The 17584-nt window shown below is 32.1% G+C and overlaps 2 protein-coding genes across 3 annotated transcripts in view; both read right to left on the bottom strand.

Moving 5' to 3' along the window:
* LOC130656348 (DNA repair protein RAD51 homolog 2-like) overlaps positions 1-17584 on the bottom strand; it is a 33286-nt gene that overhangs the window by 4121 nt on the left and 11581 nt on the right. For both annotated transcript variants that reach the window (XM_057459183.1, XM_057459182.1), the window contains exons 4-9: positions 16404-16525; positions 15862-15978; positions 15537-15686; positions 15183-15210; positions 10057-10203; positions 8002-8092 (exon numbers count right to left, since the gene is read on the bottom strand). In XM_057459183.1, coding sequence (XP_057315166.1) covers positions 8003-8092; positions 10057-10203; positions 15183-15210; positions 15537-15686; positions 15862-15978; positions 16404-16525 — 654 coding nt within the window. In that variant the 3' untranslated portion in view covers position 8002. The remainder of the gene's footprint in view (positions 1-8001; positions 8093-10056; positions 10204-15182; positions 15211-15536; positions 15687-15861; positions 15979-16403; positions 16526-17584) is intronic.
* LOC130656349 (thymidine kinase 2, mitochondrial-like) lies at positions 11607-13212 on the bottom strand. Its single transcript, XM_057459184.1, has one exon. It carries the CDS (start codon positions 13112-13114, stop codon positions 12467-12469), a length of 648 nt encoding a protein of 215 aa, XP_057315167.1. The 5' UTR covers positions 13115-13212; the 3' UTR covers positions 11607-12466.

Here is a 17584-nt window from a genome sequence, read left to right as displayed (position 1 = left end):
TAAAAGCTTTCGTCAGCCACTTAAAAAAGCGGTTGTCATTTTTTCAATTGATGTAAAGTAGCTGATTTCTTTTGGCAGATCTTGAGATGGGCACCACCCAACGAAAGTCTATTTATATCGAACAAACAAAAATGAAGAAAGAGCAAAAACTCAATATTTAGAATATTAAACAGTTTAAACAGCTCGTAGGCTTACGATAGGCAAATAAAAATATCGCGCTGTTTAATTAAAAGACATAACTGTTTGCGAAGGGATAAGAATCATTTAAAATCATTTCTTCTGTCTGCACGTGAGCAAGAATCCTAAGGAAGAACTTACCACAATCTGATATCTAAATTCCTTCACGAACACCCATTCCAATGGTCCATTTGTCAAAATCAAGTCGTTGTAAAATTTCGAGGTATAAAAATATTAGGAAGGAAAGGAATTTGTGCTCTCGTTTAAAAGGCTACGAAACAGAGTAATAGTGACTTACACGAAAGTAATTAGTGAATTTCTGATCCAAAGTACTGGTTGTTTAAATTTTGTATGAATTTTGATTTTAAATGGTGCAAAAATGGCCCTTTCATAGGTTTTAAGTCAACAATATTTGAAATATTGGTAATGCTAATGTGGTTATAGCATCAAAGGTCCCACAAAAAAAAAAAGATCTAAATTCTTCTTTCCTAGTTAGAGTTTGTCAAAGAGGGGACTATGGAGTTTAGTGAATAATTTCTTTTAACCTGGCTTGTTGGTTATTTTTTTAGACAAATTAATCGAGACATACATAATCGAGGCAGTATTGTAGCAACCAAGCTAATGTGCGCCCGAGGAGCGGCTAAATTGATTCGCACACCCCCTTTAAAAAGCACCCACCCACGCAGAAACACCCACGCATATCAAAAATTCTCAAAGAATATAAGTTTCGAGTGTTTTTAAATACGCTCATAGTTTCCTTCAAAATAAAATTCTCCATATTATGACGTCTGTGAGTATAGTAAAAAACAAAACAAATACTTTGTTTACACTTCGTAAGATTACTCTCGCGGATTGTTTACAAGAATTCACTCATTTGTTTGCTTTATCAACAACTCCTCAAAAGCAGTTATTTTAAATGTCGAAATACGAATCAACCAAAGGATCGATCAATCAATGAAATACACTTAAAAGATAAAAAGACGAAAATGAGAAAAAAGTTTATTTCTATGATTGACAAAGAATTATCAGTTAAAAAATTAATTAATTTAAAGTTATCAACAAAACTAAAAAATTAAGTGATATTAAAAAAATAAGAAGACAACAGTCTAATTACGTGTTACCAGGCTAACAATCTTATGACGTCATTGAGCAGATTAAGATAAGACCCTTTTATATTTGTCTGCTATCAATTCATTAATTAAAAAGAATTTCTTATAAAGGTTTAACCCTACTGAATTGAGATATCTAACAATACCTCGAACTAGGCGAATTAGTATAATAAAGCTATGGTTACACGACAATGTTTAAGGCCTATCCAAACAATGTAATTATAAGACACTACAAAATTACGAGTGCTGTTAATAGCACTTTTTGATTTGGAATATGTAGACCATGTTAATGGCAGTATTTGGTGGTATAAAATACCTCTGACGTCATTACAAGTGGTTTTCATCAAGTCCAAAATATCGAATGGTATATAATTACTTCACATGATGTCTCCACTAAAGAGTTCATCTTGTTTTAATGATCTAATAAAAATATTCCAACATCCTAATGACTCAATTCGAGCATGCTTTATGTATTGGCAGTTTCCTTGTGTGTGTTATTCACACTTAAAGTTGACGAAAAATAAACAATGATTCTTTCACATGTTGTTGCGATGGTAAAATAAATATTAAATCAACACGAGGAAATGGAAAATCTTGTAATATTTGATGACAACACAACATAACAGTCGTCTCCAAAACATGTTTGTATGCTGAAAACAATAACCTGGAAATTGTTGACGTCAGCACAATTATAGGTGCAACAAGCGAGATGAAAAAAAACATGCTGATTTTCATGTGAATTTTTTACTAATCGACTAACGTGTTTTTTGTTTTATCGGAAACTCAAAAAGCCTTTTAGCTTCAAATAAAGAGTTTCTTATAAAAATTAGTCCCTGAGTTAACAATCTTTCATAAAAAAACGGGGCGTGGTCTTTTGCTTTTTATCTGTGTTTACTACAGAATAATTAGTCTCCAGGAAAACATTAATCGATTATGAAAGAGAATAAAAAAAATTAAATGACCGTTCAGCTGAGATATCTTCGCATTACTGGACAACACTAATTGCATTACCAGATTCAAAAATAGGATTGAACCAATGAGTCAGCAAAAAAGGACACGAAATAAATTGAATAATCAAGGTTAGAAATAACATAACGGACCATTATTCATAACTCCATTCAGACGTTTCAGAAGTGTCAAGCTTCAGACACACAAAGCTTTCAAAAACTGATGACTAACAAAACGAGGTTTATTTAAAAAATTAAGAATTCAAAAAAGAACAGGAAAAGATAGAATAGATTAAACAACAATAATATCCATGTACAAAAATTATTCGACAGACAACAATTGTGTTTGAAAAAACAAAAGTTTAATTACGGATCCTCTTTATTCCACCTTTTTTAATCCGTTATCAAAGGGGTAAAAATCCTCGACATTGAAGTAATTAAGGGGATGCTGTGTTTCAATTAATTAAAACCATATTCGTCAATCTGAAATAAAATCCCCTGAAATGACACCAGATCAGAAGCGTGCGTGTAATGAACACGTTTCAGGAGGAAAACATACTTAGTGGGTTAGGATATACAACCACAAAAACAAATTAGTCATCAGTAATTAGTTTAAGGACATGGATTAATTTCCAGGCTGTTGGAAGCAGACCAAACTTTAACAATTAACTGTCATTTGTAGCCGTGTCAATAAAGATGAATGGTGCAGTGAAAGGACTTTTTTTTTTGAAACGGTGCCAGGAGATAACCATGTTAACGAGGTATTATTAAGAAAAATGACTATTTTTGTAACAGTGGTCTAGCGAAAATTGAAATAAATTAGTTAAAGGGTGGCTCAAAGTATTAACCATAAAATTTATTAATATAAAGTTTTACAATTTATCAAATTACGGTCAAATTCCCTAAATATGTTGTCAGGGTTACCTGCAATTCTCGCGTTTCTGGTTTTAAAAAGGGTTGGTGGTGTCAGACTGCTCTTTGCACGAATAAAAAAGAATTATTCACAGAGGGGAGGGGGGAGGGAGGGAGATAGAGGGATTGTAGGGACCCGTTCCCAAATAGAGTTTTCTTTTTATCTTTCTTACTATGACACTTTAAAGTTAATTAATTTAACGTTCTTACAAGCAAAAATAAAAACAAGGTATAATAAATATTAATACTTCTTAACAAACAAAAAATGCCTTTGTAATTATCCACACTCCACAGCAGAGGCTGAAATGCATACTATTATTGCTCGAGTTATGTTTTTTTGACGATTTAAAACATTGCTTAATTGGATTTTAAAAGAACGAGTGGACTTTAAAAAACGATATATATAATGCATCAGAAGGAGGTATTCTGATAAAATCTTCCAAAAATGATGAATACCTGTCATCCACTTTAACAACGCTTTTGATTAACCTCCCCGACCTCAATTACGAAGGTTAAAAAGAACAACTACCACAGAAAGTAGGTTTAAACGGTCCGGCTGTCATGTCTATAACTACGAAATATGACACTCGTGTTGACAAAAAAAATATTGGTCGTGTTAACGCACATGTTTTGATGTCAAAGAAACAGGACATTAGGGTCATTGAAAATTCTCTCTACTAAATTTCAAAATCTGTTAATCTCACAAAAAACAGGTTGCGTTCAACATTACAATTATACAAGTCACACTCTACTAAATCTGTTATTACACAGGAATATTTTTGCCTAAAACTAGGTAAGCTTTTTGCGTGAAACCATAAGAAATAAAGACATACTTTTACTGCTTTCACTTATTTTGGTATAAACTGGCCTTTAATGACAAAACAGCGTGGTGTAAACTGGCCTTTAATTAGCCAATAACACGATGTAGTTTGGTGGCTGTCGTTTCTTTTCTGGAAGCATCTTTCTCCAAATAGGTTTTTTTTAGGATTTCATACATTAAATTTTTACAAATTCAAAATCTGGCAGCATTGGAATCGTGCCACAACAAAAATTCCTTCTTTCGAATCTTCATGCAAGCTTGTGTTGAATTTCACACTTCTTAATTTCGATGCACAAAACAAATATTTAGTTGACATTTGGAACAAGAAAATTCATTCATTTACTAATCTGAGAACTGTTATTACAATTCCTCCGATGTCACATTCATTCACTTATCGAATAATGTCAAAAAATGACAGACAGCTAAAACGGTTATCTAAAATCTCAGACGAAAATAAATTTTATATAAGTTTTTTTGATGCAAAGAAATAGTCCGTCAAAATAGCATTAGTGAGCTTCGCTTCACAACGTCTTATACAAAAGGACGATTGATCAGTTTCTTGGCACATCGCTTAAAACAAGGATCAAGCTTATTTTAAAAAATTCTTAGCAATGATGTGTCAGTAAACTTATCGTGTGTGTTACAGAAGGGTACTGTAAAGGTCACTTAAAACCGGGTATAGGTTCAAGTTAAAGAGGATGGCAAATCAGCCAATAAACAGAATAGGGTGTGTGCTGGTGAGGGAAACTGTAAAGGTCACCTAAAACCAAAGTTTGCTAAAATAGGAACTCCCAGACAAACGATTAAAAAATCGGTCTCGCGTCTAAGTTGGTTACGATCATAAGCAAATGACAAAGGTAAAATCAAAACACGTTTAATTTACGTATATATTTTTTTTTTTAAATAAATAATTTTCGCGACGTCTAAAAAAAAGCCTTTTGCAAAATATTAATTTTCGCGAACCTAGCATGTTAAGATATGCCGCGAAGATTTTTTTCGCGAATCAATCATGTTGAGGTAATCCGCGAAGATTTTTTTTTTGCGAATCAAGCATGTTGAGATATTCCGCGAATTAATCTATAGCTACCTTCTTTTTAGTCTATACTTTTTCGCAATTTTATTATATATATTATATATTTGCTCATATCACACAGACTGACCATTATTTTTATGAAGCACGAAAAAGACAAATTATTAAAAAAACAATAGAAGAAAAATTAAAGAACACTTTTGTTTTTACATAAACTTGCTTAGTTTATTTTTGAAAATTAATCATTTTTAATAATTTTGCGCATTTATTTCCACCAACTGACTTAAATATTTAAAAAATTAGCGTAATTTTTGACATTTTAATCTTCGCAAATTGATCAACTCGAGGTAGCAATGTACGATATTAAAATACACCATACAGTAACTGACTGAGATCATCTTGATTAAATCCACTTTTGCTGCGGTACCCAGAGATATTGAAAATATTTTTCTTGACTGTATAGAAACATTGTGCAACGAAAGGATGCAGAAAGGTATAAACTTTTTAGCTGCAATAAAATAAAAAACCGGCCACTCTAGCGCGTAAAATTAAAAGACCCAAAAAAACAATATTTCTTTTGACATAAACTCGATTAATATAATTGATAACTTCAGAAAATGTAGCAAACAAAAGAAAGATAAAAAGCATTGCATAATCTCTACTGTTAGTTTCCTTTTCTCAAACTTCCTTCATTTATCTACTTAACCCTGCTTTTTTTGCTAAGCCTTAGCTACTTTTAAAACTCAAAACTCCCCTCCACCCTCTGGGTATAAATTCAAGTGTATATGTTAATTCAGAAAGTTATATCTTGATAGCTTTAAAATGCTAAAGTTGAGAACCGATATCTTGTATAATACCACGAAATGCTGCTATACGCGCACGCAATAAATTTTTGTGTGTAAATTCGTTCATTTGTATTTTGAAATATTGTGTATATATTGAAAGCAATAACTTTCACTTGTTACCAGCGCACCCTCGTAGCTACTTGTCTGATTAGCTACACAAACTTGTTTCTGATGATGCATCAAAATGTTGCATGCGTTGGTGTCACGCGCTTCTTTTTTTTTACGCAAACCTGTTTTAAAAGGTTTTAAAAAATCATGCTTCAAAAAAATCATAAAAACGATACATACCCTTCCACATACCCCTAACTATAATATTAAAGGACCTAACACCATCGCAACGAAAAGAAACAATTAATTCGAATTTTTGAGTTCAAAGTATCTTTGATCGCCGAAATATGATTGGCCACAAAACTTTACTTAGTTATGTTGTAATAACCAAATCAGAGACGTGACAGGACTTATTTTTTCTCCATAATTTCCTGGGAAAAAATGTTCCTAAAAGGTACAATCTCAACACTAGTTGCTAATTGGTTGGTTGCCGATGCAAAGGGATTCCTGCATTTAAAATGATATTTTTTGTTTGTCAGATAGAATAAAGAAGAAAAGCTGCTTTTCTCCACGAAACCATAAAAATATTATTTTCAATGCAGGAACCCCTTTTACCAAGAAAAAAAAAAGGTTTTGTGGCATTGCTAAAATGACATCGTTGCAACACCATGCCACATCTGTTGCACTGTTAATTCTGCATGATGATAGCCTCTGATCTTTTTCTTACATCACTCATCAATTATTAAATTTCTTTACTGGTTAATCTATACAAATGAGTGAAGAAACACCAACATAGAAACTAACTGGTTGTTTTGGCTTTAAATAGGAATTACTTCACTTTTCATACAGAAAAAGATTTTGTTGTTTGTTTATGTTTTTTGCAAGCAAAAAACGTTCATTTTATGCATGGCCAGTTGGATTGGATACACTTTGCAGCGTGACGTAGCTGTTTTCGTTTTGCGTCTGAAACAATGGACATGCGCACGCATGCACACTGGCAAAAAATATAAAGAACAGACCACAACGATCGAAGAGATCAATTTAAATAGGCAACTTACCTTTTAAAGTAATTAAAACCTTATCGTAAATAGAGAAAATGATAGTTAAGAAAAATACCAGCTCCTTTTTAGTCCTTTATAAATTAGAGGAAATAGTCAATTTTCCTGATGCGGTCCTTCTTTTAATGCATGTAAGGATGCACGCGCATACACGTAACTTTGTAAACATACGCAACTCATCTATTTTGCTTGAGCTTCGTGATTGGAATCTAGAATCTAGAATTAATATTTTTTTTGAAAAAAAATATCTTCTTAGGGAAAAAGCTAGGCATAAATCTATTCACTTAAATCCTCATAATGACCTTACGTTAAAAATAACCAAAGGATAGACGTTTTAGAGAAGCTTGAAAAAGTAAAAATCTCAGAAAAGAAAAAGTACTTTAGGCTAACCTCCCGCGAAGAAACAAGTTTGTCCTTATAAAGCTGTCTAGAAATCTTATTATTTTGAAAATTCTTTTTAAGATATGTCTTCGAATTTTCGCTAATAAGGGACGACGACGTCATGAAACAGCTGCAAAACATGTAATGCTGTTATTGAGCATAATTATAGTAACTAAATATCGAATTTATGTAAAATGTATAAAACGCCCAACTGAATGACCAAAAATCATTTTAACCCTAATATGCCTTGTCAAAACTGTTTAATACAACACCTCAAGCAGATTCAGTTTATGATGTCATGCATAATTACTGGAACTTTTAAGTCCAAATTCGTAAGTACCTATAACGATTTTAAAAAAAATATGAAAAAACATGAAAACTTTTTCAAGCTTTTTTATAATAAAAAAACAGTCAACTAGAGTTTTTATTGACATGGTTTAAATTTTAACCTAAGGGAAACCAGCAGTCTGAAAAACTCTTAGTTCTGTACTAAGAGCTACGGGGTTCATGTTATTGGAGTTTGTCATCGTAGGATCTGTGTTTAAGTTTTAAGTATATGTGACATGACCATAGACATTATTTTTATAATCTCGCTTTCCCAAACTCTCAGCAGACGCTGGTACTTACATCCAGCTACTGTTTAAAGACAAGCAAAGAAATACGAAAACACATACCTTATGCTTGGCTAAGAAAAACAATTCCACCTTCATCAATTTTATAGCAGAAGCTTGCAGGTGGTGCAATGGGTGACTTAGCAACAACCATCTACGAAATAAAGAGGATAGATAAGTAGCACAAGCAGCAGTGCACAATACGCAGAGGATCCATATACACAGATAGTTTATCAAAATGTATATTTAAAACTTTTTTTATCAAGGCAAATGTTGTACAAAAGTCACAGCCATGATTTTAAAGGAGATCTGAGGACTAAATTGATATGGAACTTTATGTTGTAGAGCTCAAAGCTGTTTAAAGTTTTTTTTTCAATTTTAAGTATTCTCTTTAAAGGCTTTGACATTTATTTATTTAGCCGTCATGTTTGGTCCTACAGAATTGTGGACAATTTCAATCTTTATCCTACAGAATTGTGGACATTTTAATCGTCATCCTACAGAATTGTGGACTTTTTCAATCGTTATCCTACAGAATTGTGGACTTTTTCAATCGTTATCCTACAGAATTGTGGACATTTTAATCGTCATCCTACAGAATTGTGGACATTTTCAATCGTCATCCTACAGAATTGTGAACATTTTCAATCGTTATCCTATAGAATTGTTGATAATTTCAAGCGTCATCCTACAGAGTTGTCGACATTATAAATCGTCACCTTACAGAATTGTCGACATTTTCAAGCGTCATCCTACAGAATTGCCGACATTTTCAATCGTACAGAACTGTCAAAATTTCAAACGTCATAATTTCTACCTGTAAAGGAATAATAGATCTAAAAATAGAAAGCACCAAAAAGATTTTTGATAATCACTCTGAAAATGTTGGATTTACTGGTTTTATTTGCAGTAAAATTTTTGGGAGTGTAATCATAAACTTACTGGAACTTATCCTTAAATATGAAGCCAACTAAACGACACAAGAGATATTGCATAACAAAATTTGTGGAGTAAAAAAGCTGTCATAACATAAGAACCATTCAAAAACTAATTAAGGCTCGAATAGAGATGATTTAGAACCATGATGCACCAGCAAACGATGTCTTCTCTTAGTTTTTCTGACCTTTCCTGACTTTGTAAAGACGCTGTTTCAGAGCAGATGTTGCAGGAGATCCCACACTCTCTCTTCTGTTTTTATCAGAATCCTATTTTTTAAGTTGTAGGAGCGGAAGGGGGGAGTATGGTAGGGTGATAGCCTTTCAAATCAATCGTTATTAAATTAAAGTGGGTAGCTTTTATGCTCATGTATAAAATAGGAGAAATAGAATTTTTAATTTTCAATACAAATTGTGTTTTTAAACAATGACTTTAATTTATTCTGACGTCTTTGTCTGAAAGTTAGACTGATTTATTGATTTATTGATTGACCTCCTTATGATTTTTTAAAGACATTTATTGAAAATACACACATGTCGTTTTCTATGGCTTACATAGGTCAGATGGATTTTCTGAATTTTTCTTAATACAGGGTGTTAAATAAATTGGGTGGCAAAGGTTTTCAAAACTTAGTGTCGTCCCCTTTTACAATTAGTACATTTTTAGACTAAAATGTTTAGGTAATTCTAAATTAGTGCGCTTTTCTTTTGTTCAATTAAGAGATGTGAATAAGACAATCTTTTAAAACACATTTGAAAAATAAAATTAACAAAATTTTGTTTCATATAAATTTATAAATTCATTATATATCTCTATAAAAATAATAGCCGTATTTTGTCGGTCTGTCCACGAGAAAAGTGACGTGCAAACGGGAACACGAAATATCGTGAAATTTGAAGAAGGGGCAACCCCGTGGATATTTCCACAGGTTAACGTCTAGTTTCTATAATAATAATAATAGCCGTCGTTTGTCTGCACGAATTTCATAGTACGCGCACATGAAATAGCAAATGCTATATTTTTGTTAGCGTTTCTTTGCGACGGAAGAATTCTTGTGGATTTTCCGACAGGCTAAAGACTATGAATAAAAAAATCAATTTGTTGTCTCGTCTACCTCTTTCGCTGGTTTTAGTGAGAAAAACGAGAAGAAATTTTAATAGACTATCAAGACAAACAAATTACCTGTCTAACTCGATCATTCACGAATGTTACCATTAGACGAGAATTGACAGCATGTGCCCATGTATTACCTAAAGCTGCTGTCACACAGGAAACATTGCCAAACTCTGAATCTGAAACTTGTGTGCTGATTTGATTAGTTACCAGGACCTAAAATGAAAAAAAGTAAATTGTAAACAGCTCGGAAAGTGAAGACGACAAAAACATAAAAAGCATAGTTGGGTGAGGAAAAATAGGAGTGTTGATCAATTAGCAGAAAAGTTGAAAAAATTTCTGCAGGTTTTCATGATAGACTGGTCAAAAAACTTGCGACATAAATTTTCATGATTCCATCAACAAATTTTTGCAGCTAAGCAGATTTGAAGGTTAGATTAAAATTGTAAGAAAAAAAAACATTTTTTTTCCAAATCTCAAACATCATCTTTCAGAATTTTAAAATAATTGCGGATAGGTCTTGTTTACATGTCTTACAGACATCCAAGAGGTTGAAAAAAAAAATTCCTTCATCTTTAAAAATCAGTCAAAAATCAAAAAATTAAAAAAATTGCAATAAAAGTTTTCGCAAAAATAAATTCAGCAAAAAACAGTGAAGCAAAAATAATATTTTTATTACACCTTACAACATTTATATGTATGGTCTGGTAAGTTTAAAAACAAATTTAGTTTGATGATAGAAGGAACCTGTTAGCTTCCTTTGAAGCTTATCTAGATTTCCTGGGCTTTTTAAGGGCTGGTGGTTTTCTAAATCCTATTTTTTAGACAGTAGTAAAAAACTATTTTGTGAATGCAATAGCAATAATTCTAGCTACATTGTATTATTCCCGTTTATGTTTGCAGATGTGACACACCCCGTACAAAAGTACAAAAAAAAGTTACTCTTGTTATGTTATTTTTTGAAGATATTATACCTGTTGCTACCACTCATAAACATTTTCAGGTGCACTTGTAAAAAATTATGCTTTTTGTTAGAAACATAAAAAAGTGTCATGACAGCAAGCTATGGGGCCATACAATAAATACGTAATGCCTAAAGGGGAAGGATGATCATTTTTGTTGCGAACTGTTACGAAAATATAGGGGGGGGGGGGGGGGGTGTTGTTTGCCAGTTTTTTTCTTATGTAACAGAGAATTTTTATGTATTACGGATATTTTTAGTTATTTTAGTGTATGATCTACATCTTTAATTTGTTTCTTGGCTCTGGACTTACGCAAAAGTACTAAAAATGTCATCTTGTGTGCTAAAAAAATTGAGCTGTTATATCTTTTCCTCATATTAGAGTACTAGTTTGCCCAATTATCTGTTACATGAATGTGTTTGGTACTATAGAAAATGAATAAATTGTCTCAAAATTCGAAAATTACGTAACAAAGGGGGTGGGGGAGGGTGGTGGCTAGTACTAGATTTGTTACGATGCGTTATAAGGAGTGGTGCGGAAGGGGTGTTAATGCGATTTTAAGTGTTACGTTATAATTGAAGCCCCTATGACACTAATTCTAAAAAAAATCAGCGCACTACTGATAAGCAGATACACAGAATGATCAGAGAAGAAAAATTATTAATGTTCCTAGCATCTAATATCTCCCTAAAGAATTAATAAAACGTGTAAAAAACGTGTAAAAAAACTCTAAAAAATAATTACACAATTAAAACAAGAAATCCTTTTCTATATATATTTATTTTTTATATTATTAATTTAAAGAAATTTTTGAGTGTATGCAGTATGTGTGGCGTGTATGTGTGTTGATCGTGTGTATGTTCGTGTGTATGTTCGTGTGTATGTGTTGTTCGTGTGTTGTTCGTGTGTATGTGTTGTTCGTGTGTTGTTCGTGTGTATGTGTTGTTGGTGTGTTGTTGTTGTGTTGTTGGTGTGTATGTGTTATTGGTGTGTGTATGTGTTGTTGGTGTGTGTATGTGTTGTTGGTGTGTGTGTGTGACGAAAATTTTGATCAATGCTATTTAGATAATAGAAAATGATAGATACAGTGGAACCCCTAATAGCGGCCACTTTGGGGGACCCAGCTTAGTGGCCGTTGCATTAGAGGCGACTGATGTATGGAGGTTTTATATGAATATCCTTTATTTATTAAAACGTCTGGTCGGGAGAGGTGGAAGGGGCTCAAAGAATGATTCTTGATCAAAATAAACACAGATTTGAATGAATGTATCTTACCAGTACAATCTACAATCATGTATGGAGGGTTTTTTATAAGGGTTTGACAATGAATTTGGCAGGGATTTTCTTTTCTAGCCGCTTATCAAGAAGTGACCAATGCATGGACTTGACCGTTAATAGAGGTTCCACTGTACATTCCTGTTAAAAATTATTCCAGTGCGAATGTATTATGTGAATGTTACAAATCTGTACCAGAGTAACTTCAAAGCACATCGATTCACTAATTCTCTAAATTAATTTTAAAAAGATAAATGATCTTTAATGATATCTAAGGGGAAATCCTTTTGATTCGCATCGACAATAAGTACGGGTGCCGGCACTTTATATTTCTTTTCCTCGATCAACCAATCTTCGTGTCGTTCATGAACTGTCCGTAGAAAATCCAGACTAAGATCTCTGTCTTCTTTTCGTCCCCTTTCCTGTACTCTCTCCAAACATTTCTCAGGACGTGTCTGCAAATAAATAAATAAATCAACTCTTGGTTTATCAATACTAGTCATCCACTCAAACCACTCATGGATTACGTTATACTCTACATTAGCAAAATTTCCATCTCGATGCAAGTTCTCAACAAAACAATAGATCGCACTGTATACTGAGCGTTCAATGATCAAGAAATCCTTATTGCTTTCCTTTTGGTGATTTTGCCACATGGTGAGGAGAACATAGTTTTGAAAGGTGTAACTCCACCGTGCAGGGTCCTTACTCATAAGCTCAAAGAGGTTTGTATCACCAATTGCACGCCATTTATTAACAGGCTCCTCCAGACCTTCTACCGATGTATAGTTCTTTAAACGATTAATCAAAGTTGTTTTCCCACTTCCAATGTTACCTTCAATGCAGATAACTTTTCTCCCAGCTCTATTTTGAATTTGATTCAATAACATGACCTTTCCCTTGATCAGACTTAAAAATATAGCTGTTCGTTTTAGCGTGGTTTTTGTTTTTATTAATTTTACTATCTAAACGAGAATATGAATGCAAAAAAAGAATTCTACGAAATCAACGCATAACTTACAATGTATAAATTTAATTGAATATAAATAAAAGAATCGTTTTTATATTTAATAAATTATTACTGACTAGTCGTTACTTCGTGGAAAATCAATGGAAATTAATTTGCTCTGCGAGAGGAGAGGAGGGGAGAGGGGGTGCACAGATAAATCCTATAAAAAGTGTATTGCATTTGCTATTTCGTATGTAAACATTTTCTTTGTCCACTAACACAAAATCTGTTTTGGTTACAGGGTAATAATATACAGCTATTGTAGCAATTATCACACTTATTTTTATACGTATTTATATATACACCCTAACATATTTTAGGTTTTTAGTAATTAAGCCTTGGTATTTTCTGAAAGGAAAATTGAGATTCGAGGAGAAAATTGTTAAAAAATCTAAATTTGGGGAGATTTGAGATTGTTTAAAATTGAGGAGAATTGAGGAGAAACGGTAACCCTGATATACCCTAGTTTTTTACCTAATTAAGCCTTGGTATTATCTAAAAGGAAATTTAAGGAGATTTAAGCAGAAAATTGTCTACAGTTGGAGGAGATTTAAGGAGTTTTGAGGAGACTTTTTAAAATTGAGGAAAATTGAGGAGGAATGGCAACCCTGATATAGTCCAATTTTTTTTGCTAATTAAGCCTTGGTATTTTTTTAAAAAAATTGTATTAACATATACAAACAAAGTTACACAATCCCATCATCCAAAATTTGACCAAGCAGACAAATAACAGCATAAAATTAATAAAAATAACTTTATATACCAACAGAAATGCTGGATCAAAACGCCACAAGACTAACAGAAAGTCAACCTTGCTATCAGTGCAGAATTCGTTGCTCTTGTTATTTCCTCAGAAAAAAAGACAGAATTGAAAGGAATATAATATTTCAATAGCTTAGAAGCTACAAAATACAAATATCTGTTAAGACAAAAACAATGCTGCAGTAGGAGTTACTAACAAAAAATAATGGTTTATCATTTTTTAAAATGTAATTTTGAATGACAAATATCCATGAATGTTAGATTTTAAGAAGAAAAGATATTTTGGGAACGAATTTAAGCCTACTTAGGAGATTTTAGGGTAGTCTGCAGTTTTTTCAGGTATCTAGGATTTTAATCTGGTAAATTTTGCAGATGGGAGTTTTTTCATTAACAGCAACCAAGAAGATTAACAGGACTAGCTGTAATTTTTTTTCACTTTCCAAGATTCTCAAACTATGTTTTTTTTTATTTTTTGGTGTTTTCTAAGCGATTTGCGATAATTTTAGTTATTTTATTCTTCAGGAGATAGTTTAACAAAGAAGAATTCTAAAAATATCAATTCCAAAAAAAATGAACTAATTACAAAATTATCCAAAAAAATGTTAGCTACTTAAGAAATGTATAATTACAAAAAAATGATTGATCAGGTTGGTAACAGCAAGTATTATATTAGGATGTACTCTTCTCGAAGCACAATATGAAAGCTTACTGTACATTAAAAGAAAAAAACAGTCAACAAAAGAGAATCAGAAGAATTTATGGAAATAATTGCAATCTAGCAAAGAAGGGAGTGATACATGTTCAAATACAGAAGACATGGTTTGATTTTTGTTTATCCTACAAACACTCTAAAAACAAGAGCACCTGAAGTTTTTCCCAGAAGAAAAATATCGCTATTGACAAGCAACAGTAATAGGCCACGATGAGCAAAGAATATAAACAATAAATACTTGGCATAAAAAATGCGAACGCTACCATAGAATAACAAGTATTGCAATTAACTCAAGTAACATCAAGGGGGCTTAATCGAATGTAAGGGCTTAATAGTCACAAATTATTGCCAAAAACAATAAGACTTTCTGTGAACAGAAACCTTTTGCAGAATAATTGTCATTTTTATTGAAAAAAATAGAATAAATAAACAAACAAATACATAAACTTGAACACAACACATAAACAAAACTTACGGGTATGTTGAACGTCTCAGCATAATACCTGAAAAGCAGTCATGGTAATTATGAAATATGCAGTTGTATTTACAGAAATTAAAAAAAAAATTGGATTTATTAGATTAAAGCATCATGGACCTATTCAGGAAATTAGAGTGGACATTGATTGGTAACTCCAGTCAAAAAATCTGCAAAGAAAGTTTTTTAGGTTGATATACAAAAATACTGTTTTTGATTTTATATAACTTGTCTTCTTTTCTGTGTATAGAATTAGTGTTCCTGAACGAAAATAGAGCTAGTTAAAAATCCTCCCTTAATTATTTCACAAGCCTAAACTAGATATTCCCAAAATTGAATCAAAAGGTTATTTACTTTAATTTTGCAGCTTGTCGCATCAACATTTCATTCCTATCCGTTAAAACAGCTTGGTGGCCAAATTCCTTGCGTGCTAGTGAGGCTACTGAATCCAATATAATAAGATCTACTTTCTTATTAATGATGACATCTTCCAATATATTTAATCTGTTTGAAAAACAAATACATAAAACAGAAAAAAAAAGCAGTAACAAATAATGAAAATGACAATGATAAAATTCCTGCAAATCTTTACTCTCTTCCTAGCCACATCATATCTTTGCTAAATTTTACTGAATTACATAACCGACTGAAAAATACTAAAAATAGAATCAATAATCACCTTTCAAGAAGAGACTCACAAGTTGATTCCAAATATACAATAACTTTGGACGCTATGTCCAAAGCAATTTGATCATGGTTAACAGGACCCACTTTGATCTTCACTATTTCTAAAAATCTAAAAAGTTTAAAAAACTCTAAAAGAAACAATAAAGATCTGCAGTGCCAATGAAAATAATGCGTACAAAACACCCGGTCTTTAGAACTGGCTCAAAGATAGACAGCAAGTATTATAATATAGACACATTTTTGATTGAAGTCGCTTCCAAAATGTCTTGCTTGACTCTGTCTTCAGGGATTGGTGCAATTTAGGTGCCATGTAGCCCCTTAGTCATCCATGCAGGAAGAGATGTCAGTTATTTTCATCTGTTTCAAAATTACTTAACCTCAAAGATGAGTGGTGAGTGCAATGCAACCACTTCACTAACTTTAATAATATAATGGACATCATAACAATGATTTTCATGAATTAAAAAATTGAAAAACACTGGTGAATTTACTCACACACTGGCTAACCATGTTTCTATATAAGATGTAAATTACCTTTTTGCAGTGAAAGCGTTTTCAGTGTCTATATACACAACATTTGATCCACTTTGCAAAGCAGTAACTGCACTCATCATAATGCAAAATTGTGTCTTCCCACAGCCAGGTGGTCCAGCAATCTAGACGCAAACAAAACTTCAACAATAATGAAAAAGATTTTTGTCGCTTATTATGTTGCGACTTTTATTCACACATTGTTTTCAGAATATTGTGCTATATACTACTTCAATATTGATAAAAAATTCTAAGCGTTTTTTGAATCGAAAGAAAGAAGATTTTATCAAATTCTGCATCGATGCAAGATCATATTATTTTGATAAAGCACTTTCTGGAATTCTTCAAGTAGTTTTTCTTATTTTAAATTTATTTCTTTATTAGCTCTTTTTAGTACTTTTTAGCTGAATCTCTCATATTCTTTATTTTTATATACATTATTAATTTAAGCAGAAGAACCATTGTATCTCATGGAAGCCGAATAAATGATAAATAAATAAATTTATTTTTTATTCAGCATTCTGATTTATTCATTCAACAGACTTTATCATTTAGCATTCAGACTTTTTTAATCAGAATTTAGACATTTGTATTCAGTAATTTTTTAAAAGCAAGTACGATTGAGACTGAGTTTTGAGTAAAAACTCAAGCAACTGCTAAACAAATGACAAATAAGAATATAATAACGTAATGACGTAAATAATCTCACAAATTTGAGCCAGTATGAAATCATTTCTGTCAATGATGAAGTGATTATTCGGGTAATATGTTTTAAGGCGAAATGAAAATTATACCGGCACACAAATTATACCAGCGTGACAGACAGACATGAGATTTCAGATCATGTCATGTAAACCTTTGTACATGAAATAAAAACAATGCACATGTGCATAAAGATATGGCGAAAGTAATGTTAAAACTCCATGTGGACAAGAAAAAGTTCAGTGTGATTTAAGATATTATGCCGTAATGAGGTCATTTCATGCCTTATGCAAGCTTACCTTAGTATTATCACGTAAAAGTTAAACATTTTGCTAGTGAGACTAAAATGAAAAAATGAAGTTGCGTTTTTTTAAAAAAAATGTGTATTTTAACCTGTTATTTTTTGGGCGGAATCCTGCGCCCTAGAAAACAAAATCGTTGACACAAACAGATTAATTTAACAAGCCATACCTCTATAAATA

Source organism: Hydractinia symbiolongicarpus, chromosome 9 (genome assembly GCF_029227915.1).
Source record: "Hydractinia symbiolongicarpus strain clone_291-10 chromosome 9, HSymV2.1, whole genome shotgun sequence".
Classification (NCBI taxonomy): domain Eukaryota; kingdom Metazoa; phylum Cnidaria; class Hydrozoa; order Anthoathecata; family Hydractiniidae; genus Hydractinia; species Hydractinia symbiolongicarpus.
This window is presented reverse-complemented; position numbering and strand designations above follow the sequence as displayed.

Bases quoted from the DNA above. Each gene is read 5' to 3' on its own strand.
- LOC130656349 (XM_057459184.1), bottom strand. From the start codon at position 13,114: ATGTTATTGAATCAAATTCAAAATAGAGCTGGGAGAAAAGTTATCTGC.